General features: G+C 38.0%; 1 protein-coding gene across 5 annotated transcripts in view; it reads right to left on the minus strand.

The window, feature by feature from the left end:
* LOC114157570 (ATP-binding cassette sub-family A member 1) overlaps positions 1-26043 on the minus strand; it is a 188776-nt gene that overhangs the window by 20237 nt on the left and 142496 nt on the right. For all 5 annotated transcript variants that reach the window (XM_028038645.1, XM_028038647.1, XM_028038646.1 and 2 more), the window contains 7 exons: positions 20242-20365; positions 17481-17610; positions 15569-15689; positions 10949-11011; positions 9611-9717; positions 4343-4484; positions 2751-2885 (listed from right to left, as the gene is read on the minus strand). In XM_028038645.1, the coding sequence (XP_027894446.1) occupies positions 2751-2885; positions 4343-4484; positions 9611-9717; positions 10949-11011; positions 15569-15689; positions 17481-17610; positions 20242-20365 (822 nt within the window). The remainder of the gene's footprint in view (positions 1-2750; positions 2886-4342; positions 4485-9610; positions 9718-10948; positions 11012-15568; positions 15690-17480; positions 17611-20241; positions 20366-26043) is intronic.

Raw genomic sequence — 26043 nt, forward strand, 5'->3', positions numbered from 1 at the left:
TATTTAAGAAAACTGATGTTGTCAAATGACATTTTTGTTATACTTTTCAGTTATCTGGTATTTAATATGAAAAAAAAACTCACAATAAAACTATTTTATCATATTTAATTAGAACTTGCCAGATTTGGCCTGAATAGTAAAAAGTCTGGATGCAACTGTTCACATAAGATCCCTGAAAAACATCATTTGTCATTTTTGGTTGTGTATATGTAACAATACCCAAGGAGTATGGACAGCTTTTTTTAATTTTTTTTTTACAAGGCACTGTAGGTGGGCTTTGAAAACAAAACAAAAACAATGCAATGAAGAGCAATCAAATGTCTTTTAGATCTGTAATAGGGAATATTTCTTGGAACCGCCATCTGTTCAGTGAAGTCCTGTATCTGCCAAGGTGCTCTGCAGCTGTTCCACGGGCATATAACACAATTAATAAGAAACAAAAAGAGACATTTAGAAGCCCACAGACATGCAGTGCACAGGGATTGCTTTCTGACCATAACCCCCATGCGCACATAACGAGGACGCAGGCTGAAGCCCAAGCAGGCTCAGCTCAGCACAACTCAACACGGAGACACACAGAGTGCCACTGCTGTTTCTCTTTTTCCTCAGGGCCTGTCTGTTCACACACGATTAGAGTGACAGTCCTCAGACTGACTGGTTTCATTCCAGACTTCCCTCAAAAACAGAATCCTACAAATCCCACGGGTTTGGTCAGGATGCCCAACGCAAGCCTGTGCAAAAAATAAAAAAAGTAAAAAAAAAACCTATGTGATGCTGCCTCAAGGCTGACTGGGCTCCCTGGGCTACCACACAATGCTTAAATTGACACAGACACAGATGCCACATTATCCCTGAGCTTTAAAGTGAAGGCTAACTTGGCTGCAGGGACTAAATAAGGCAGTTTGGAACGGTGTGCACAATTTGATCCTGCCAAAGCTGTAAAGATTATCCTATTACATGTAATTTATTATGGATTATTCATTACTGAAGTTATTGGAAGCATAAACGTATGAACTGCTATGCATATATTACAGTGTAAGAGGAGGAAATGGTGAATAATTCAGCAAACCAACAGATGTCATATTGCTACATGAGCTCACAGGAAATCACGCGTTTGGCACATTTAGAGTTTCTCTTTATTACTTCTGAGGAAGTATATGGTTACAGTTTGCTCTGTGTGCTTGGTAGCAGGAGAGGCTTACATGAAAATGTGATCCGAAATGGCAGAACATGGATGGCTATCATTTCATGACAATTTAGACTTGAATGTACTGTAGATCTGGCTGGTTATTTTAGTCATGGGCCATATATGGCATGATAACACGTAAAAAAACCAACAAATTTCTAGTACGGTAAATCAAATCAGGTAAATTACTCCAAGAACAAAGCACAAAATGTATTTCATCTAATCCTTGATTTAAATGTTTCTTTATGGAAGAAAAGCAGAACCATTTCCTACATAAACATTTATACAAATATAAGAGTTTTTCATACGTTCTTTCTTTTAAATCTGCTTCCAAAGACAGACGATTTTGCAATCTTTTAGAGTGGTCTTGATGATTATCAAGGATTTTTGAAGGTCTTTCAGTGTTCTTCCCTGCTTTCATACTCATTTGGTGACCAGTATTTAATATAAATATAAATATAAATATAAATAACTCAAATATATATATAAAAAAAATACATAGAAAAGAAAACTAAAGGTGAGTTTCCACTGCAAGGACAATTTCCAGGAACAAGTGTAAAATTTGAGTTATTCTTCACCTCTCCCCTTTTAGTTCTTTTCTTTTTACATCCACTAGGGTAAAAAAAAGAAAGAAAAGAAAATCTGTGCAGAAATTTAACTTGAGAAAATGTGCTAGTATAGAGGTGGTAATTTTCATTTTACCCTGAACCTTCATTCAGTTTAGTCCATGATTAGGGTTATGTTTAGGCATCATGGGTAATTTCTTTATTGCGGGGGGTCTGATAACGTTGGAAGACCAGGAACTTTGATGCTTTTTACCTTTTGGTTCAAAACCACATGTACAACTTTGAATAACTGCAGTTGATGATGAACTCGTTTCAAATCTTTTCAGTTTCTTAAACACACAACACACTTTCAGATACACCAGGATTCTTTTTTTCTTTTCCATCTACCCTCTTTGCTATTTTCAGAAGACAGCATGCTGACATGGTCAGGTATAGGGCACAAATAGTGTGAGGAAAAGGCCACAAATAGCACCCGCATCACGGATTGTTCTCATTGCTGGTTTCTCAAAAGTCTTACTGAGATTTTCAGAGATCGAAAAAATAAGGTTGTGCAATAGTCCTAAGAATATTAAACACGAAAGGTAATTATTTACCATCTATATTAAGGTGACATTTCTTTATCTTAACTTGTACTTGATTTTAAAATCAACACCTCTCTTCACTTTCAGAACCAAGGCAGTAAATCTTGGTTCAAACGTGAGCGTGTATGTGACCACTCTTCTCCCAAGGTATACACTTGTGCTCCTTTGGGAAATTTAATGAGGATTTGCAGCTTCGATCCATATCTTGTTTTTCCTGCCTGTTAGACCTTGCTTCATATTCCAAAGCTATTTCCACCTTCTCGATACAATCTCTGAGCGCACAGAGACAAAATAAATGATCTACTTCACTCTAAACACCTCCAATGAACAAATATTGACAGAAAGTACCACTCGGTTATGAAACAGCAGCATAATTCATTTCACAGTGTAGAACATAATAACGAAGCTCAATCTCACCAAGAAAACCACTGGCGGACACCCGATCAAGGCCATCGCTGTGGAAAGTTTACGTTTGTTCCCACCGCTGTAGGTTCCTGCTGACTTGTTGGCGTACTTGATCAGCCCCAACTTCTGAATCCCCCATTCGGCCACCTTTCAAGAGAGAGAAAGACAAAGCTCCCATTATAGATTCAAAATGGTTATTTGTAAACCCAGGAATGAACTCATGACATCGTCATGGATGACATTTGGTTTTGGTTATACAGCAAACATTGAGCTCTGTGGTTTTCAAGTTTAAATATGTCGACAGGGAAATAACACGGTGACTCGTTAATCACAGGCTGTGGAGTGAATTTTCGGTAAAGCAAACATTGTCAAACATTAACTATTAGGAACATTAGAAAACGTTAAGATTTAGCTTTTACAAACAAGGTAGTCTGTAAATGCTTAGGTAAATGAGGTATTATTATTAGGTAAAAGCTCATATCGGAGAGCCAATGTTTTTTCAAATTAAATGAAAAATGCTTTGGCAAAGGCCCAAATGTCTATAGGTTTTTGTGGAAATTACTGAAAAATGGGTCAAATTTCCAATCAGATATGCACAAAGTTTTTCATCATTATATAAGTGTAACCCACAGAGGGACTTTTACCAAATGCTTTTTGGAGTGTTTATAATATTTGAGCTAGAACGTATAATTTTGGCCATCGACAAAAGGTACACAAAACAATTTATTCAAAATTGCTCAATCAATTTTTATTTCTATAACTCAGAAAGTTTGTATTTTGTGTAATCCCAATCTTCAAATAAATGTTCATGAGTATAAAACTAAGCACATCTACACCCAGGATAAGTAAATATAAACATCTAACAGTATTATACTGTCATCCCTCAACCCTCCTCTTATATAGAGTTGATGCTTGCTGATGATGTTTTACCAGTAGCTGCTATGCACTTCCCACTTCCGCTTGTGTAGGAGGAATAAGGATGTTATAAGGTGTTTTGTGCTAACATATTAAGATTTTTCTAAAATTAATGATATACTGCAGTATTTTAGTTGTAATTATCCCCAAACTGTAAATGTGTGAGGGTTTTGTTTTGGACAAGTAAAACATTAGAAGGAATTTGTTTGAATGGATTTTTTTTGTCTTCAAATATCACAATGGATTCCTGCAACATTCAGAGTACTGCTTGCAGGACGGGGTCCCTTTGCACTGCAGCTAAGACATCAAAGTCCTGGCTCTGAGTCTGTGGTCACTGCTGGCCCCCTTCCTCTTTTGATTTTTTTTCTCCTGCAGGCAGTTGGTGTGAGAGAAGAGCAGCCAGGCTGCCTAAGGCATGCCACACCACTGGGCACTGTGAATAATGTAGAGCCACAACCCACAGCTGCTGCTTTTGTTACATGGGCCAAATTTCATTATGCATGGCTTCTTGCATCCAGGTTACCGCTAGCTTCTGCATGTTTGTTTCTAAACATGTATTCTTGCTGACATGCAGCAGAGAACACACCCTAAGCCACCTGGAAAAAGAAAGTATTTTATTGCGTCTGCATTAGCTTTACAGCCTAAAGCTGCCTCAATCCATTGGAAGGTAGAAATAAAATGTGAATTACCATGGCAACCTCTGCTTCTGGTACCCCTCTTAGTCGAGCATAAAACTCCAGATGCTCTCGTCCAGTCAAAAGGTCATCAATGGCGTCAAACTGGGGACAGTAACCCATGTTCTGGTGAACATGTCTCATTTCTGTCCGTATGCTGGGAAAAAAACAAAATGCTCTTTATAGTATGATTGCCAATAGTTTTTGAAATAACTTAATTATAGAATGGTATGACAAAACCTTTGGAGAACGAGAAGAGGTCAAGAGCTGGCAAAGCAAACATTTCTGAGAGACTTGTCAAATATTCACAATGACTTGATAAGAAACACAAGAAAACAAAGATAGCCCAGTAAAAGCCACGGAATGAAATGTGTCATACTCTGCACGTACCTCCAACTAAATGTCACTATGTCTGAAGCAAATTGGGTAAAAAAAAAAATAAATAAAATACCTCCACACACAGGCTGTCTTTATCACTCCGAGGCATAAAGTGGTGAAGTGGATTTTCTTTCATCTCTGCCAAGCTGCTTTGTTTCTTAAAGATAACACTGGGAGAGTTTTTTTAATGGGTATTTTTCAAAAGGTATGGTCAAATGGATAAATCAAAAAAAGGCTGGAATAAACTTAAAGCTTCAGTGATCTAATTCTGTGTTGTGGTCTTATTGTGACAAAGGTTTGTGGTAAGTGTAGGTAATGGTCTGCATCTGGTTCTAACATAAAGTGGTTAAGTATTTCTCAACATCATTTTCATGAAAGGACTCTACACCAAAAATCATTCCGAGTTGGAATAAAAATATTTCTTCTAGAGATTTTTGCTGAGGAGTGTTTGCCAGTCTTCTGCCTAATAGAATTTGATGAATGTTGTTTAAAACCTAACTTTGCTTATTGAATCCCTGCAGACTAATAAATTTTGCAGCATGGATTGGAAATCAGTGTTACCTTATAACCAGATAAAAATAGGAGGCATGGAGAGGTATTTAGATACATACAGCATTTTCCACATTTGTTAAAACCTCTGGTAAACATCTATAGGAGACCTTTCAAGTAATTTAGCTTCCATTGTTTAATGTCCAACAAGTGACATTAAGTATTGACTTTTCTCAGCAAAAGTCACAATTTATTCATGGTTTACAGTTAATTAGATTTTCTAAAAATGTTTAATCAGTGACCCATAACTGTTTATTTTGTCTTAGAGTATAAGTAATATAGGTTTGGTTACTCTGCAATTATTCTTGTTACATATGCTATTGCGATATATATATATTTTTTTTACCTCCATGGATCAATAAAACATCTAAGTTAATCTATTGTGCCCAGCAACAAAGCCCATTTTATGGTCCTTCAAGTTCTTTTGTACCCCAATGTACACACAAATCCCCACAACCACAGCAAAAAGTTTTTTTCTTCAGATTTATGAAGAATAAAAGCTTACTTCAGCTGCCAAAGAACCCATTAGATGACGCAAATTTAGCAACGCCTCAGGCTCCCATCTGCAGGTGAGCTGTATTTTAAATGTGTCAAATTAAATTTTCTGGCCATAATTAAGCAACAAACCTCCTAATAGGACGTTTCATAGTTACTTAAATGTCACAGAGAAAATCCAGTTATGTGGTTAAAAGAATTTTCCATAGAGGTGGGGAATGTTTCGGCCAAAGTAAGAAAAAGCAGTGAAAGTCCTACTGGTGACCATCAGTGTATAACTTTGATTCTGTGGTCCGCAGCACTCACGTGACCATTTGTTCATTGAGTCGTTTCTGCACCTCTGCCATTAAATACACCCATATTGTGTAGAAGGAAACATAATTGATATTTTCCTCAGCTCATCAAGAATCATGCAATCATATTCCAAAATGTGGTGTTTGTTTTTTTTTCCCGATCACTGTAGCACCAAAAATACAGGTTTCACATAAAACATTTCCCTCCTCCTGATAGCCCTACTTCATGAGTAACCCAGGACCATGTGCAAGGGGCTTGAGCTTTGGATTCAATTTATTTGGCCTGGAGATAATAGATTGTTTGTCGCAGCTGCTTGATAACTGCCTTTAGCTTGAAGCCAAAAATAGCTAAAGATGAAGCCCATGGGAGTAGCAGTTATAAAACCATGAAACCATAGTTGCTAGTTCTGCTTCATATTATCCAATGATAAGGTCACAGGCAGCAGTGTATGCTGGTCATAAGTCACAGATAACCAACAAGCGTGTCTACTGTAGGTTCCCTCAATATCTTGACATCCTCCCGCCACAATATTTAAACATCAAACTCTCATCAGCATGTTTAAAATGGTCAGGAACATTTTCTCATCCATAGTACAGAATGAAGAATGTTCTTAAATCAGCCAAGACAACTTTACAAATGAATAAATAATTACCTTTTCATTTTTTTCTGATTTTTATTTTCATGTCGTAGTCTTTATCTGGAGTAAAGGGGGCTTCAGTTGCAAAGTGAATAGACAAAAGCTACAAACAAAACAACAAAGAAATCTATTCAAGCATTCTGAAATCATTAGAATGGAAATCCTCAGATCTCCAAACAATAATTGACTATTCCCAGTGAAGGTAGAGGTTGATACAAAGACCTGAGCATCGCTTTATTAATACATCAGTTTTCCTACAGTCAAACTTTGCCTTTGGCAGTCTCTCAGTGGAGTTGTTTTTACTTAACGGGGGACTGGGTTATATAAAAAAGAAAAAGTCTAAAACAATATAAAGCAATCATTCAGGGAAACAATTTTAAACATTACTCAGGACATTGAGTTTAGACAAAAGCAACACATAATCCATATAAAAACCTACAATTCTATATATGACTAAAGGGTTCAGCAAAACTTTGGAAACTTAAGACAACCTTTGTCATTACTGTGTCTCTACACAACACATGATGTCTACAGAGGCTTGCAGACAAGAAAAAACAGAAAAAGAACAATTACTATAAATTCTACTTTATAAATGAACTGGTCTGAGTTGCTTGTCAGTTACACACCATGTAGACTCCCAAAGTCTGGTTGTTTAGTGTTCTAAGCACAAGGACTGAACAAGGTGAGGTTGTAGTTTATATGCTCTTCAGCTCAGGAGGAAACTCTCTGGAAAGCTGAGATGTGTCTACTTCAAATCAAGTCTCAAAACACTTTTGTTCATTACAGGTTTTGATTAAAAAAAAAAACTGACATAGTGACTTTCTGATGAAGAGTGAGAAAGCTAGATTTGGAGAAGACGAACGTAAAATTAAACTTCAAACCGAAGTCAGATTTAAAAGTCCCTTCAATATCTGTATCTTAGCTGCAAAGACAAAGCCCTCTTCCAATTAGCCTCTGTAGATTGATGTCTTTTTACTAATTTGCATTACATCATCAGCTTAATCTGACTGTGTTGCATTGTAATTCAGACTGATTTGGACATAGTGTAGCTTGATCTGAATGTGACCGTGTGGTTTTATTGTGCAGGAATGAATTAGATGGATTTGAAGTCAATGTGAACTGAGTTGGATTCTACATACCTGAAAAGAATATGTCCTATTTGTCTTGCAAAGTACCCTGAGAAGATGGTTCTTGTGAACTGAAGCTATAAAAATAAACAGACCTGAATGTAAATGTGCCTATAATTTAGAAAAATGTGGGGCGGAGAGGAGATGTGCTTTTGTTTGCAATTGAGAGATCACACAAACAGTCTATGATGTAAACATCCAACACAACCACAAATGAGGTAATGATTCACTAATTTTCTAATTTCCTCTTGGGCTATTAGAATAAAAGATAGCAAATGAGCCAACACCCACATGGTTTCCTTTTTTAACACTAAACAGACACCAAGCAGAAAAGGAAGTCGATGCAGGTAGGGACAGATATTCTTGAAATTACAGATAAGATAGAGAACTGCTGCGAGAGCAGAAGCATCCATTTAAGAAACTGTTGCCTTTCCTCCTCTGCTGATCGTTCTTCTTGCCAGAGCGCAGAAAGCGAGCATAATGAGATGAAAACATAAGAGTGGGTGTTGCCTGCTCACATCTGTTTTTCCTCTTTTCAGCTGATTCCCCTAAAGGTCCCAGAGATTTTTCTTTGATCACTATCACCCACATTAATCAACATTACCGGAGCTGTGCAAGGCCCCCGCTGCATACGACTTTGCTCCCGTGTCGAACACAAAGTCAATTATCAGATGTATGAACGAACATCTAGAGCAACCACCGCTCCACTGAGTGTGCACTCCCTCAGCCGGGCTTGGAGATGCTTGCCGAAGGAGGCGAAGGAACAGAGCTGTTTGTTCCTAAAAATAAGAGACGGCAAGCCTACTTTCTCGCAAAGCGTTCTGGGTTCTTGTTTTGCTGTTGTCAAGGTGTTTTATTTTTTCATATTACATGTACAACCATTCTTTGTGGTTGATTTTGTAGACACATGCAACAAAAAAAACTGAAGCAGGTACAGGTCAAAAGGAATTATATATTAGCAAGAAAGATCACAGTGTTCCGAATATGTTGGTGAGGAGACAAAGCAGGAATATATATATATATATATATATATATATATATCAAATTCCCACACATTCCTGTACTCAGACTTCCAGAGATTTTTGTCTTGCCTCACTGCATATGAATACAAAAGTTCATAGAAAACTTATAACACAACAGTGGCAGGCTTTAAAATGGGATTTCAAAGAAAAGTATGCTGGTAGAGAGAACAAAAGAAAAACAAAGTAGGGGGAACAAAGGACAGAAGGAAGGACAAAATGAAGGGAGGATAGGAAAGAGGAAAAGTAGGTGAGATGGAAGGGATGAAGAAAGGAAAAAAATCTGAAGAATGAAATAGCAAGCACAGGAGACAATTAGGGAAGGAATAGCCAAAGTGTTGACGTAAAGCTTGAAGCAATTGAAAGGCAAACTGAAAGCAAAAACAATGGAAGGACAGAAGAGACATAGGAAAAATAGAAAGACAGGAAGGAAGGGAAGAAAGAAGGAAGAAGGGGAAGAAGAAATGGATGGATGGATGAAACAGTTACTATAGTCTGCAGATACAAACATTGTCTACTACTCTGCTTTTATTTTGCCATGCTTTTCAAACAAGAAAATAAATTCAATCAAATCACATACTGTCGCAGACATTTCCAGGAACCCTGACAACAAAACACACTGAAGGTAGACAAAGCAAAATATAAAAGTTGCAGACTGAAAAAAAAAGAAAAAGATGGTTAGAGAGAAAAAAAAAAACTAGAGCTCGATCCCCACCTGAGCAGCTATCTTGGGTGGCTAATTGAGATAAGTTACTCTGTGCACTAGTGGGACACAGAGCCTCACCTGTATCCGTTTAGAAAGGCCTCTCCGCTGGAGACTGGGATGTCTCCCGTCAGCATCTTGAATGTCGTGGTTTTCCCAGCGCCGTTGATCCCCAGCAAGCCGAAACACTGGAGCAGAGGGGTCGTCCGTTAGGAAAACAGTGCAAGTCTCATCGGAGAACTGACAGGGCAACATTCTTGACCGCATTCGTAATACTCTGTGATCATTAGCAAATACAATGAGGCAAATATACGGAGAGTGTGAACGTCTTTCCGAGTAGTTCGGTGGTTTACAAAATAACAAATTGATGTATTGTGTGCACAAACAAAACAGGCAGTAAATCAACAAACACTGTGTGAGTCTTGCTATTCCCAGAGTCTCTACGTGCTTCTTCACACTGCAACAAACAAACGGTCTCCTCCGTCTTTATTTTTTTTCTCCCGGCGCTACTGATTCTACGGCTTCAGCATGAAAGGAAGTTGTTCCTGCAGACCCCTCTATTTGTGGTCATCTGACCCCTCCCCCTTGGTCTTGGGTATTCTGGTTTTGGCATAAATATTTGATTCCTGTCTTCCATTGATCCCTGCTTGTTTGTGACCTGCGCCCAATGAACGCGTCGAGCAGGGCTAAGCTTGATGTAAATAATGCATGGAAGTGTGGCGTGTGATCAGCATAGCCCCACGAATCCCAATATTCCTCTGGCATTTACACTGGGCTCTGAGTAAACACCGGCAGCGACGATGGGTACCAGCGGGGAAGCCCTCTGAGCCCCAATGACTGTCAGCTTTTTACACTGTGTTTAGATGTGTGTGTAGAGCAGCTTTTAAGCCGTGTGTAATGTATCACATGCTATGAAATGATTTCATTTAACCAAATTTGTTATCCGGTTGTAATTTACAAGGTTGCGATATTAAATTCGATCCACACGCCTACGCTGCTTGGTACTGTATAGACTTTGTGTGTTTATTTTTGAACACTTATACTAACCAGTGCTATAATGCCATAAGTAATGGAGATGGATTGCTTTGCTGCCTTCATTAAGCTGAGTTTAGAGAACATTTTGTATGGACTCGGTTGAAGGAAAGAATGAGACAAAATCTATTGATTTCAAAAACAGAAGTTGTGATCAATTACTCAACCAATATCACATTGATTTTGGCCTTTAAACTATGTATTTATATCACCTGTATTTTTGTCCAGCGTGGCTTGATTATACAATCGCACTGTTTTTTTTAAAATAAAGAAATTAGTAAAAACTTCTAGTTTTCACTGTGCAAAAAGTGTCCTCCTGGTTGACAAATTTCACACAAACTTTACAGTTGAGAAGTTGCTTGTGTAATTCTGCAGCATCTGGCTCACCTCTGAAGCAGGCACGCCCACGCATAGCTGGTCCACAGCAGGGGTGCTCTTCCCAGGGTATACCTGCAGCGAACAGACAATACAATGAATCAACCAACCAGCCAGAGAAAAGGCGGAAGGCGGCGGACGGTGGGGAGCAGACTGCGAGGGAGACAGAACAGTGGATGGCATGAGAGAGTACAGTGCGATAGACCATAGCAGCAGCAAGAAAAAAAGGGGGGGGGAGGAAGCGGGTAGCAGAAAAAGGGAAAGAGAGATTGTGAAAGTCAAGGAAACACATTTTAAATACAATGGATCATTTGGAAAACTATGCAGAAGCCAGACCCTTGAAAGGTTGAAAGGCTTTCCAAATACATTTGAAAAACTTGTGCAGAATTTTTTTTTCTTTTTTTAAATTAGTGTTTGCAGTGACGGAGCCTGTGAAGGTAATCTGCTTCGACTTTGAGGAGCACTTTATCAGCCTCAATAACCTTCCACACTCACAAGCTGGAAGTATTTTATTAATGGGTACGTTCTTCAAACACGTCTAGTGTTCTCAGCGCGACAGACTGGAAACCAAACTGAGCAAAATAAATAAACAAAACAACATACCCTAAAACAGAGATGTTCCAACCAGCTTGTATGACAATGAAGAAAGAGATTTAGAAAGCTTTTTTAAATCACTTGCACAAGTTTACATGCAAATTTTCAAATAAATGCTATGATTTCTAGATTTCATATTCAATCATGTAGCATTTCACCCTTCAGGATTAGAATTCACTAAAATCACCTGGTAGCAAGTAAAGATCTTGAAGTGGCCTAGTCAAAACCCCAGCCTTGAGTCAAACTTAAATGACAAACCTTTTAAAAAGAGGTCAGTTATGCTGGAAATCCTCCAATGTGACTGAATTATAACAATTTTGTAGAAAAGATTGGGAGAATATGCCTCCAGAGTGTAAAATACTGACCACTCAGACAATAAAACACCACCACGGATCTGCATCGCAGTTATCAAAATGCTTCTCTTTAAAAGTCAATTAGGGCAGGGCATGTGAAGTGCTCCTTTTTAGTTAGAATGCTCAAAGAATCTGAAGCAGAATCCCAAGTTGCCAAAGGCACATTGTGGTCACAGTCATGAGTGAATGAGTGAATATTAATGAATCATCTTACACAAAGTACAGCTTTGTTAAACCTGATTATAAATCCATCGCTTTTCTCATTTACCTTTAAAACATTTTGAACGTAACTATTTCATTCGGACTCTTTGTAGTCCAAATGAAAGACGGCTGGGATTTTTCAGGACATTTGAAAGACTTCACACAGAAACATCCACGGCCAGAGATCAGCCTCATTAAGCTGCTTCATATCAATGTGCCTAATCTCACTATACCTACCAAAAAAGAAAAAAAAAAAAAACAGTACGGCCAATAAATTGCAGTAACATTGACTTGGAATTAAAATTGCTGAATTGTATTCAACATAATAGTATAATTAGTGCATGACTCAGTTTTCCAAGAAGATTTTTCATACTCAATCCTAAGTTTTGTTTTGCTGCAGGTGGTTAGATGAGAAAGTCTTTGTTATAGCTGCTGACAGTGATATAATATTAAAACGAATTGACATATACAACAAAGACTGTGTCCTTCAGAGCTATGAAGAACGATTGCTTTGTGAACCAGCTCATTTTTTGTATTTTCATTTAAGGTGGAGAGATGGGATGTCAACCAACAATACAGAAGAAAACTCAGTTAGCATTTGGTAAATTGGCAAGCAGAGTTTGGATACTCAAACACAGTAAATGTGACTTTTACACCAAAAAACAAACAAAAGATGTGCACAGGTATACGCACATAGTTAAATTACTTCTATTTTGAAATGCCTTTATATTTAAATCCAGTATTCAGACATATTTGTTAGGAGCTGCTAACATGTCACGTCTTGGCTTGATAATATTTTCCCTTCTGTCAAATTGTGAGTGAAACTCTTGTCAACAGCTCTCCTTGGGTTTCTCTTTCAAATGTTTTATTTTCTTCAAAAAAAAGACAAATAGGAAAAAAATGAAATTTGTTTCTTCAAAACAAAAAATGATTTCATCTAGTCATTTAGATGAATGAACATACAGACAGATGGTTGGAAGTAAAATTGTTTTTCAATACTTATCTTTTATTTTTCTTATCTTACGCCGAGAAAATTCTTTAAAAAGTACAGTCATTTCCAGACACAATGTTTTTATTTTTAAGTAATAAATGTATAATAATAATAATAAATTCAGTTGGATAGCAAATACCCACTTCGCCATCGTTGTAAACACCAGGGAGAAACAGAGGTAACATTTTAGTGATTATTCAATAGAGAACTCTTGTCAGCTAGTGTCTGATTTGTGCCACTAAAAGTCCAAGGGCAAACATTATCGCATTAGCTGAGCTGTAGCACGCCAAGGTGCCACTCATCTGCTCATCTTCTAAACTCAAACATCTGTCACAGGTCTTCCGAAAACTTCCCTGTCAACTTAATGAGCGTCTGGAAAGCTCAATTGACAGCGGCATCCCAATAACGGGCTCTCAGACCGACACGCTTCCATTAGAGTCTTAACCGATGACAGTCGAGGTGCTAATGCTAAGTGGAAGCTAGCAGATGGGGAAAAACTGATGTTTGGAGGAGCAGGAAAAGGAGATGGAAGGAAGGAGGGTGATTCAGGAATCCGACACATGACTGATGTGCTGTCGTTCGCTTCAGAGGCATGCTTGGATTTATGACAGGGTGTATCCTGTGGCGTGTGGCCACCAAAGCTGTGTGCTCATTGATCAATTTGTTATCTAACCCCCCCCCTCTCAAATGGATGGGCCACAGCTGTTGTGGGAGTCAATGAGGGCACTGCATGAGGAATCCTGATGCCTTCTGCCAACGAACTGCTGTTTTCCTACAGTGATGGAAAATGTGTCATTTCGGACACAACCTGTCATTGGAGAAGGTGTCCACCTCATCAGAAACAGAAGTTCTGGGAAGTCATCTGTTGTACCGATAAGGCATTATTCTCCAAAAAGTTACATAAATCCTGTCTGAAGAGGAACAACTATACAAGCTTCTCGTTTTTTTTTTTCACCTTGAGAGATGATTTGTAATACATTACCTCTCCAACTGTTTCAGCCAGCACTTGTTCAGTAATTATCCCTGAGAGCGCGGCGCCAACTGTGCGAGTGAGCAATAAGCGAAAGATTAAGTATGGTGAGACCGAGGAGACCAAGGGAGCAGAGAAGTAAGGAAAGGTGGTAAGGAGGAAAAGGCTCTTAGATCAGCCAACTGTCGGCGTCAGAAGTGCAATGGAGGCTGCCGTTGTGACACTTCCTGCTGCCACGAGGCCCGCAGGGAGGGAACATCTGCCAGTGGAGCAAACATTAATCCTGCCGCCTCAGAGACGCACAAGCACTGTGATGAACTAAAGGCCAGAGTACTAACATCAAAACAAAACCAGTCTTATGCCATCCCCTCTGTCATCCTTGGACTTCGACTGCTTTTTTGCTCATTGACAATGTAGTTTTCTGACTTTTTTTTAAGTAATACTTCTTACATATGAATCATATCAGCATAATAAAGAGTTGAAAAACTATCATCTCCTTTCTGAGCGCTGGCTCGTTTGGCTCCTAAACAGCTCTAAATTTTAGCTTTATATGAAGGTCTTATACTTGCCTAATCTAATTTTAGGTATTTGTTGTGTTACGAAAGCAGGCATTCTTATATTTTTGCGTAGTATTTTAATCAAACTTTTAAATTTTGTTTAACACAAAAATACATTAACAAAACACAGCAAACAAATTTACAAACATGCAGAAATAGATTTACTATATTTCTTCTGCTTCTTGTTCCCTTGTGTTCCCCATTTTTTAAAAGTAGGTAAGAAAAATAGGCCTGATGTTACTTCATATTTATACCCTGAGGAATCAAAGACACAAAGGTCACTTACTAGACTTTTGGAGATATTCTGATCATCTCCAAACTCCAAATAACAAAATGCTACTTATTCATCAATACCTGTTAGGGATGCTCATCGTTGTTAACAACTGTTATGTCTGAAGATTGAATTTTTGAACTCAGTAAATGAAAAAAAAAATATATATATATAATTTTTTTGCTACTGCTATAAAAGACAGATTTAATTTAAACCTTTTCACACATCTTTAGCAGAGGTGACGATAAATGAGGAGGTTGCTGTGTGTGAAATGCATCTCAAAAATGTAAAATATGTATGTTTTTTGATGCAAGATAAAAAAAGAAATTATTGAATGAGGATCCTCAAGGGCACACACAAAAAACTTTGCTGATGTTTGATTGGAAAGAAAAAAACCCCCAAAGACTCAAAGAAAAAAATTGTTTTTATGGCATTCATGATGAAATGTTACCGCACACATTCACAAAACTGTCACATTTCAAGAAAAGATAGGCAGCTGGGGATCATCTGAAGGCAGTATGTTCTTTCACTAATTAGAATCCTGTGGCTTGCACATTGAAAAAGGACTATGCCAAAGTGTATTAAAATTGTGTGATTGTGCCTTGTTGTGCAAACCGGCCTGCGGGATGATTTATCATAGAAAAAGACTGAATAACGCAGACTAAAAAAAAGTATTTGAAATCAAGGTCGAATACCTTTGTGAGGTTACTGATCCTCAACAGGTCGTTCTGAGCTCTGCCTTCACACACTCTCTGGCGTTCCCGGGCAACGTCAACGTCCTCCTCCTCTGTAGCCGACTGCTTTGGTGATATAAGCCTGATTGGACACAAAGTCAAGGGCTCCGATTATCTCTGCTTGTTAATATTAAAATAAACCTAATAAATTAGTTCAGTCAAAGTTCAAACCCTGTGAAAACAATTCCTACAATTTTCATGAGCTGCAGAGGGTTAGTTTCCATGGAAACATTAATTTGACAAAAATTCACACCCACAAACCCAAATGCAGTCACAGAACGAATAAACACATGTTGCTATTTGGATAGCAAAGATTTGTTGTTTGTGAGGTGCATTTGGAACAAATGTGCAAAACGCTTACATGGGACTAAAAGTTTTAATCAATTTAATGGAAGGGTTTGCAATTTATTTAATACAATTAATCACATTTTAATCAAAAATTACAAAAAATAAGCAACATTTTCAATCCAAAACCCCTTTTAGATGCATTGATTTGTTGAATAGTAAATTATTACTTATAATTTACTATTCAATAAATTAATGTGTTCTTTATTCAATCACCAGATTGGTGCTGAACAACCTATAGTGCTAATATTCCTATTCAGCTTTCAAGTGTTTCAGGAAAACCTGATCATTCACGTAGCTTCTTTGAAAAGAATACATTTTCTGAAATGTAAAGTATGGACACTGATGTTATCGTTGGAGACGTCTGTGCTTACCACATGTTTGCATTCAGATAATATTTTAGACTTGACTAGCTTCAGTGTTAGGCAAACTCCTTACTGGACAACTTGCACATAACAATAATCTTTTCCACTTTCCCATCAGAGCTTTATTTTAAAGCAAAAATTAATCCCAGTGGGACAAGATCAAGATAAGTGGCTTTGTCATCAGTCACTGATGTCTGCTGAGGCATAAAGTTTTGAATAAAATTGCTATTAGTCATATTTTTCTTCCCTTTCTATTTTTAGCACATCTTTTTGCCAACCAAAAACATCTAAAGTTGAGATTGAAAGAGCCTATTATGATGTCTCTTTCTTTTTGGTTAATTTAAAAAGTTATCAAAATTCCCAATGTTATTTAATTTCAACTTGAGTTGACAAAATCCACTAAATTTAAAATAAATCAGATTTTTGAGTGCAAAAGGTTTCTAGTTAGCAAAGATAAGCTAGACAGAGAAAGATGCAAGGATAGCATCCCGACTGTTTGGCTCAAACACAGCAGACAATTCTTACATTTGATGACAAAATATTGTGCCTTTGCTTTTAAGTAGCAAATTCTTGTCTTTACCATAACAATGTTCAGTGTTAACGCAATGACACTGAACATTTTGTCACTGTGCTACCTTTTTCAATTAAGTAGCTACATTTGAGCTACTTAAGTGAAAAACAACCAAAATTATTTCAAAGCTCTGATAAATAAAGCATCCATTATTTATTTCTGCTTTTCTGGGCAGGGTAACTGGGGGGGCTGATGTCCATCTACAGTGGTCACTGAACAAAAGGGGTTGGACTGGTCGCAAGTGGTAAATAAAGCAGTTTACTTGAAATGAAATTTGCTGAGCAGTCTGTGTGCTCTGTCCTAAATAACCCATTTTTAAGCCAATTTTCTTTGCGAGGGGTCACTGCAATGATTAGTCAACTGATTGTTAAAAGCTGGCCAATTGTAAACCAAATTTGTTTTTAAAATGCTAGTGCCTCTGAAAAACGGAAACCTCAAGCAAGAACCGAGTCACTTTATACAATTGTGTAATGTGACATCATCAAAATGCTGGTTAAATAATGGCTATGTTAAATTTTCGCATCTTAATTATTGTCTGATATTACCGTACCCAAGGAAAGAGAAATGCCATTAAAAAGTTTCTAAGACTCACCTCGGTTTGCAGAAGAACTTGTACTGGATGAGAATGGTAGTGAGGAACATCACACTTCCTTGAATAGACATGGCAAGGAGATTTTTTCCCACCATCTCCCAGCTCAGTGGATTCTTAAAACGATCTTCCCCTAAAACAAAGGATATGAAGACAGCAATGAGATTCATGGGTCATTTTAGGTCCATTTCTAGATCTTGTCAGAAAGAGTTTCAGGTAAAAATTGTCAAAACAAAAAGAAAACTACTATGTTTTCACTTCACAGACAGCCAAATAATAGTGTGTCTTCTGTAAATGTTATCGGTCTTTTAAAATTTATCTGTGACGTATTGTTGAAGGCAGCAGTTTAAGAAGCCACTTAAGCTTTAGACAGAATAGCCAAATTTTTAAAAAAAGTAACTTGAGAAAATTGTTGACATCCTGTATTTGTTTTGTATAAGTGAGGGTCTTTAATGGATGAACACATAAGTAAAGCGGTGACAGCCCTCGACACAAACTTTCTCCCTCCTTACAGCCTGATACAGCGGGGTGAGGGAAGTGGTGGGGGAGCAAAATGAGAGACAAGAAAAACGAAAGCGCTTTCAGTCTCATTCTCTAGTAAATAGCCCCTCTTCACACCAGCCCTTTTAAGTTGTGATTGCTTTTCTCTCTCTGGTCTCCACCACCACTGCAAATTATTCCTCAGACCGCTATTTCCTGCTCCATCTCTCGACAGATAAGGCTCCTCTTCCTCTTTCATGTGCCTCTTTGCCTCTTGACAGCCCCCTCGACCCCACATCCACCTCCGCAGCCACCGTACCACTTGTCTCCCTTTCTCCTGTCTAAATTTAACTCAGAGCTTTAGTAGAGGTTTGGGAGCTGTGTTACCGGTCAAATATTTCCCCCCTGGAGAACTAGCTATTTGAAAGAAATAGTATGGTGTCACTTTAAAATGAGGACTGTGGTTGAATTGAGTGTTTCTCTGGGAAGGGCTGAATGATTTGTGGGTATGTGTACTACTTTAGTGTTACTTGGAGTTGTGACCACAAGTAGACCCAAGGCATGCTGTTTTTATCCCCAAATATTCTTGTGTTCATGGTGTTACACTTAAACACATGTGCCAATTGGACACATGGTATACACCATTTTCAAAATTATGAGGCGAGCTGCAATTTGAACAACTACTGTTTTTGAACCAGTTCATGGTTCCCCCATATTTATCAAACTAGATCTCAGGTACGCTTAATATTTGGTCAGAATCAGGGTGGGAGGTGAGTGGAAGGACCCCACCGAGTCATTTTGAGTAACTGCAGATACAGTTTGGGCAAACCAATGTTCAAATGGATTTTTAAGTGTTAGTCCTCAATGAGTTTGAGTTCGTTTATCTGAGCAATATCCCCATCTTTCTGAAAACCTCAAAAATCAATATCAATGCAATTATCGACTACCTTAAGGATTAATATTAACAGTACAAATATGGTTCGTTTTTTCTATAAAATATAATATTTTTATCATTTTTGAACCTCTGTCGTCGTAAATACCGTCGTAACATTGAATTGCACTGTTTTAAAATCAATCCATTGTTAGTTTAGTAGAACTTAAGTACTGTTTCTGTACATTTCAAAATGGAACCCAGGTATTTGTCAAGAGAAAAAGAGGAACACACCCTTCTAAAATGAATGGGTAAATATTCTTTCTAATTTTTTCCCCCCAATCTGTTCTTCTCTCCCTGTAGCTTTAAGCATCCCTCTCTGATCTCAGCATGTATGTTTTACTGTTCTCACCAACCTGTTCAGTGTTTGTTTGTTAGCATTCATCTGTTCTCCTTTCAGCCAAACTGTTCAAGGATAACTCACACTCTAGTTTGTGTCAAGTTTCCTCCCACAGACAGAGAGTGTATTCTCTGAGTACTTTTTCCTCCTTGTGCTATTTAAATGAATTTGAATTTGACAAAAATACAAAAAATATTAATGTGTTAGGATGCTTTTAAGTGATCTGGATAATGTTCTGGTGTATGTATAAACAATTTAATGCATACATCAACAAAAATGCACAAAACTAATTGATTCAAATTTACAAAAACAAAAGTGAGTTCTGCTTTGCAAGAAAGAAAGAATAAAAAGTTGGTTGATTTCCTGAAAAACCAACAAACATGATTATGAACTGTAGCTGAAGGTTAATTTTCTATTTGTGTGCCGGGGTAAATGAAGGATAGTTTGTAGCACCGGTATGAATGTATAACTAGACTTTGACATCTCCTCTACTGACTCTACAACCTTGTTTTGAACTGACGTTAAAGGCCAAACTGTATTTTGCGAGAAAAACCAACAGTAGAAAGCCTCATACTTTCACTAGTGTGAGAGACCATGTTCTTGGAACAATCTGTGGCATAATGTAGTGTAAGTAAACTCTCAAAACATGAACCGATTATATGGAGAAAAGTGAGACTTTCACAATGATTGTATTGACCACTGATATACAATTCTGGTGACAAATGTCTGAATTTTAAAAGCATTTAAGCTTTTAAAATTGTAGTTTTTGTCAGAAGCAGTCAGTCTCCTGTGCAGTGTATAAGAGGAAGGCAGCACAGAGTGTTCTTTTCTTAAATCCTACCACTGGATGCCAGCTTAATAGTTCTCCAAGCATATTGCTTTCAGACAACATTGAAAGCATTTGAAGCTTAAACTGTATAGACATATGAGCAACAAATAAAGTTGCAAAACGTCATGTCTCAGTTAATGTGACATAGTTTGTTTTTTGCTTCTGGTGTGACAGTAATACTTACCAAAATTGATGAAAAGAGTTGCCATTGCCTGGTTCTTGGCCATGTCAATAAGACCTCTGCCCAGACAGAAATGTGGGAATATCAGAAGCACCTGCTTCACTATGTCATTAATGCGAGATATGTTCTGTTGAAGAAAAAAAAACAAACAAAAACAAACCCATCAGAGGCATGACAAACTTTCTAATATTTATTTGCCCTGGTAGGGTTTTTGTATAGCCCAAGCACAATATGTTGAACATTAATCTTTAATCAGCAGGGCGAGAGGAGCTAGAACTTCCGAAGACAGTGCTGATAATTAACAAACACCCCGCACTCCATTCACACGCTGAGCGCTGTTGTGTTGCAGAGCTCCAAATGGCGTGTTCAGAGAGCACAGTGTATCAAGTTTCTTCTACCATATTTGACAGCGGGGAACATACTGTGTGATCTGTGAAAAGGCCCACATACGGAAAAACATGTACAAATAAATGGATGAGCAGAGTCTCAGGCAAACAGATGTTCGTCTTTTAAATCATTACTGAGGGAAACGCAACATCCTGACCCAAGAGATGAGAACTCTGTTCATCTGTCTCTTTTTGAATTCTTTTGACAATGTGATAAAACAAGACAGAAAACACCGAAAACAGCAAAATCATATTGGCTCACTGTTCAACAAGTAATAAATTAAAAGCATGTCTTATCTTGACAAGGTATTGTACTACTCTTTTACCAAACATATTCCCCCATGGTGGCAATTATGTGGGATCCCAATAAAGGACAAAGCAGTAATGAGCTAAATGGCTTCAGAAAAATGAGCTTGTAACAATCTAATGGATGTAAGAAAGGACGTCCAGTACGCCACAGAACAGAAACAGAGTTTGAAAAACAAAACACAGAAAGAGCAAAGATAAACTATAAATACACCTGGCGTGGCTTGGCGTTCAAAACCAACTTCATGCATTATGCATCCTGCTTCATTGCAGTCTTCAAAGCTCACGCGTACGCAGCAGGAGACTAAAATTTATCATTTCTGCTTTTGCCGGTGCAAAGATTAGGTACTGCAGGATGTTGTAAGTTGTGCCATAGTTCTCCAGGTAAAGTCCATTAATGTCCCATATTTCATTCATGGATGTGTGTGTGTTTGTGTGTCTATTATTGCAAGGTGAAATTAGTTTGCATGACTGAGCTTTCAATATGCAGTTACCAAGATTGCATGGAGCCATAACAGGCCAAATGCCACAGTCAGACAGACTTTCACCGGTTACGTTTCTGGGTAATGTGCCTGCTCTATAAAGAAGCAGCTAATCTCAGTTATTTGCTGCGTGCCAGGCAGGAAAAACTGCACAAAAGACAGAAGTTTTGGTTGCAAACATCTTGGATTCATTAAGTTAGGTGATACTAACTTAAACTCTCACTAGTTTTATGCCTCAGAAACATGTGACAGGACATTTTACAATTAAAACGGAGCATTATGTATTGTCCAGACATATAGTAATATTTTATAACACAATCAAGTAACTATGTAACCCTCAGTTGCAATGAAAATGTTGTATATATTAAACATTACTTAAAAGAAATTGGACTTTGCAATTTAATGCACTGAAATTGTCCTCTGTCTCTTTAAGAAGCTCCTGCTCTTCCCGACATTTCCCCTTTGGCATTTCATCACAATGATGCTCCTCCAGGATGCTATTTGCAATGCTTCTTAGGTACAATGGACTAAGAAGGAGTTCTGCAACAAATGTGTAAAACCGGTAGAAACAGTCCCCAAAAGAACTGTAAGTCAACTTTACTGGATATGTACACAATGCAGACAACTGCCAGCAAACAGCCAGATATTGTATTTGTTAATTAAGCTCAAAAAGAGTTTGTAGCCAACGTAACTCCACAAAAACACAATGTAGGTGAATTTACGATTGGCTAGAATCTAAATAATAACATAGCTCAAGTGACTAGATGCATCTGTGACACTACAGAAACATCAGTAGAACTGTTGATGACTTGGGAGCCAACTCTGTGACCTTGTTATGTATTTATTTTCATGCAAAGCGGGGAACTCAGATGTCACTGTTCAGGAACTGATTTTAAATTCAGGTGTGGATTTTCATGCTCAACTCTTTCTACTTTTACCTGAAACAGCAAGGACAGATGATAATGCCACATCCACAAAAAAAAAAAAAAGAAAAAGATGATGGGGAGGTTGGCGAAGGGGGGTGAGAAGGGCTGGAGGGTAGCGACACCAGATGAACAGAATGAAGTACAGTTCGCAAAACAATTTAAAACCACTCTGTTCAATGCTGATTTTTTTTTTTTTACTTTAAAATGATGCATATAATATGAGTGCATGCAAATTAATGAAAATGCAACCAAGTCTAATCATTTCTCTTTGTGGAAAAATAAACACATGGATGCTTAAGATCAAACGTGGGCTTATGTAAGAATATTCTTTTCTCCTCTTATGAGTAGGTGGTCACTGGAGTAGACATGAGACCATGATGAAAAGCTCTCACCGATCATCATGTAAAAGCAAACCTTCAGATGTTGAGTTTAGCAATAATTTGTTGCCTTTCTCCTTCTACCTTGATGCATTTGGTGTATGGTGCTTTTTAATCTTCAAGCAGTCTTCCTTTGAAAAAGAGTTTGACTTGAAAAGAACTGTCAGAGCTTATACATGAAAGATTAATAAATATACAGTAACAGGACCATAGTTATGTTTGGTATGAATTCAGCTAAAATACACCACGTTTTATACGAGCAAGGCTAGCCTTCCACAATACACAAACAAAAACACAATAAAAGTTTACTGTAATTACTTATTGCTTGGTCTACAGTTAGACACAAATCAGATTTTTTTTTATTGCATCATCTTTGAAAAATACTAAAACCAATGAAATAGGCCCACACCAAAAAAGATGGGACTCCTAATTTCTTTTGGCATGGAAGCATCTTTTGCAGCCTAAACTGCTGGTAATTTGTTTTGGGGGGTTTTTTTCCTGCAAAATCTGCTAAAGCTGTCTGAAGCGTGAAGGATGGTGTCTCCAGACTGAAATATTCAGAGCTTATGGAGGGTCACTTAACAATGACCCAATGTTTTTTCTTTTTCCCTCAGCTCTTTGAGATCGTGGTTAGGTTGACTTGCATGCCAAGCTAAGCTTATTGACATACTGTGGTATTTTTTTCTCCAGGAAACCTTGTAATCCTGAGACTTCATTGTATCCTAAGCAGCTCTAGAACAAAACCAAGCCAAAAGAGAGTTGTTCAGTAAACCGCTGCATCCCCCAAAGCATCACCCTCTTTATGTAATTTTCCAGTATCACCTGTTGCCACTGGTTACCACCAAATCCCCCATGAAATTTCAATGTAAACTCATTCTAAAAAGATGTAGGTTTATGAAACAAAAAATCTCTTAATAAAATCACTTTTAATTGTTTGAAAGAGCTGGGAGGCAACCCACAATTGGTCTGCCTGTGTGTTTAGTCCCTTGCTGTTGGATGTAAACATTTAAACACATACCCAAGCTGGGATTTTCTGAAGGCACCTTTATTCCTTACATTCTCCAGAGAGCTAGTAGAGACAAGACAAGCAACTAATAAACAGCAATGACCTTGGGTGCAAGAGGCATAGGCTGACTTGGGAAAGGTTGAGTGTGAAGCTAAGCTTTCTGGCACACAGAGGACACGTGTGAAGCAAAGCGGGACTTAATTTCAGAATACAACAAAAAAAGCATCTTCTCTTAGTTTCTCCCATCATTTGTAAGAGCAAATGATGGAATACTAGCAAATTTGTCCTCCTGTATTTTTTATGTTCGCTGCTGTAAATCCTTTTTTGCTTGCAACGGTGGTAGAGTATGCACTCTGGTTTATCTGACCCATATCACTGCTTGTGCTTGTTTCCTCAATGCAGCTCCATTCATAACATCAGGGAAAGCATGCAGATAAATATATATATGTATATCTATATATACCTCAAACCGTCAACTATCATATTTTATATGGTTGATATTTTTGTGGAAATACTAAGGTACTATCACTTAGATCGTTCAGGGTAATGTATGAACTCGCGGCTTTGAGTGCAATGCTAGAATGCAATGACGGACACTCCTGGGCAGTAAATATAGAGTTTGACGCAATCTGCTCAAGTTAAATTTGATGGTACCACCTTTACCTCCATCACAAAAAAAAAAATAATAATAATAATAATTTAAAAAATCACTGCCTGTGGTTATCTCCAAGTGGCACGTGGTGGAGGTATTGACTCAAACACGGCTCGAGGCGTTAGGAGAGCCAGGATTGATGTAGTCTACAGGGAGTCGGACAGTCCTAAGGGGTAGAAAATCTCCCAGTGGTTTTAAAACAAAAACTAGGGCATAGAGTGTGTGAAAGTGCTGCTCCGGTTCTTCACTCTGCTGTTTTCTTTCCCTCACATTTTTCTTTCACTGATAAAAAATGGAGCAATGCCCAAAGGGGATCAAGATCCTCCCTCTGCTTGAAGTCAGAAAACATCCTGGAGCCTGTAGCTTTACTTTTGAGCGACACTGTTTGACTAACGCCACCGCCGAGGAGCCTGGAGATGATGAGACAAAGCTTTGTTGCTGGATTGAGTCGTCATTTTGTAGGAGTACATCTGTTCGCTGTCATGTCATGCAAACATATTCAAGCCACTTGAACTTTTCTGTACTTTGTTGCGCTACACCCACAAGCTTTAGCATATTTTTTGGGGGAATTCCTTTTGATAAACAAGCAATAATGGTAAAGCAGTGAGATGACACCAATTTTTTTTCCCCTTTTCTCATATAAACGGCTGAAAAATCTTGTGTATTTGTATTCATCCCCCCATGAGTTAATACTTTGTAAAATAACCATTTGCTGTTTTTCCAGCTGCAATCTTTCGGGGTATGTCTCTACCAACTTGCTGCATCTTCAGACTGAATTTTTCTTCTCCTTCTGCGTTGCAAAATAGCTCAAGCTCAGTAAGGCTGGATAGGGAGTATCTGTGAACATTGATTTTCTAGTCTTACTCTAGATTCTCAGATGGACTTGAGTCTTGACTTTGACTGGACCTCTCTGGTACGACTGTACAAGTACTGTACCGGATGTACTTGCTTTGCCTTCAGTGGCGCTCACAAGAAGATTTTATGCTTAATATTTATTGAACCAATATGAAGCCAATTCTGAAGTGTTGCATTGCATTGTAGTGTGGTGTTAGCTAGAAAAACTACTTTACTAGCAAAAACTACTCAAAAGAGTCATAGGTAAAAACAATGGAGATAACAGTGAACCAGAAGTAATGATGGCTAATTTTGCTGAATTTACATTCATTTACATTTATTTTTTGCTCAATGACAACACTGACTAGTGATAGCAGTAAAACAATATCAATGCATTTCTCACAGGACCTTTCAGATGGTTCAGACATGTGGAAGCCATTTTGAGGTCCGGGTTGGTCAGAAATGCATTAGAACATTTATTTGGAGGGTGAACCTTCAGATCTCAAGTCCCCTTTAACCTCAAACAGGCTTTCCTCAGTTATTGACCTACATTTATCTCCATCAATCTTCCTATCAACTTTGTTGAGCCTTCTTATCCCGACACTAGGAAAAATATTCCCATTTTGCTGCTATCACTATTTGACGAGAGCATCTTCATCCACGTCTGCAGGGTTTTCCTACATGGTTTGTGGTGTGCTATCTTTCAACAATAGCTTTCATAGTACCAGTCTTCCTCAAAGTCCTATTTGTGGAGCACATCACTTATAGTTCTGCTGTCAACATATTCTTCCGGATAAGTTGTGCCCCTCTGCATCCTCTAGGCAGCATCTTTGTTT

This window comes from Xiphophorus couchianus, chromosome 14 (assembly GCF_001444195.1).
Source record: "Xiphophorus couchianus chromosome 14, X_couchianus-1.0, whole genome shotgun sequence".
Classification (NCBI taxonomy): domain Eukaryota; kingdom Metazoa; phylum Chordata; class Actinopteri; order Cyprinodontiformes; family Poeciliidae; genus Xiphophorus; species Xiphophorus couchianus.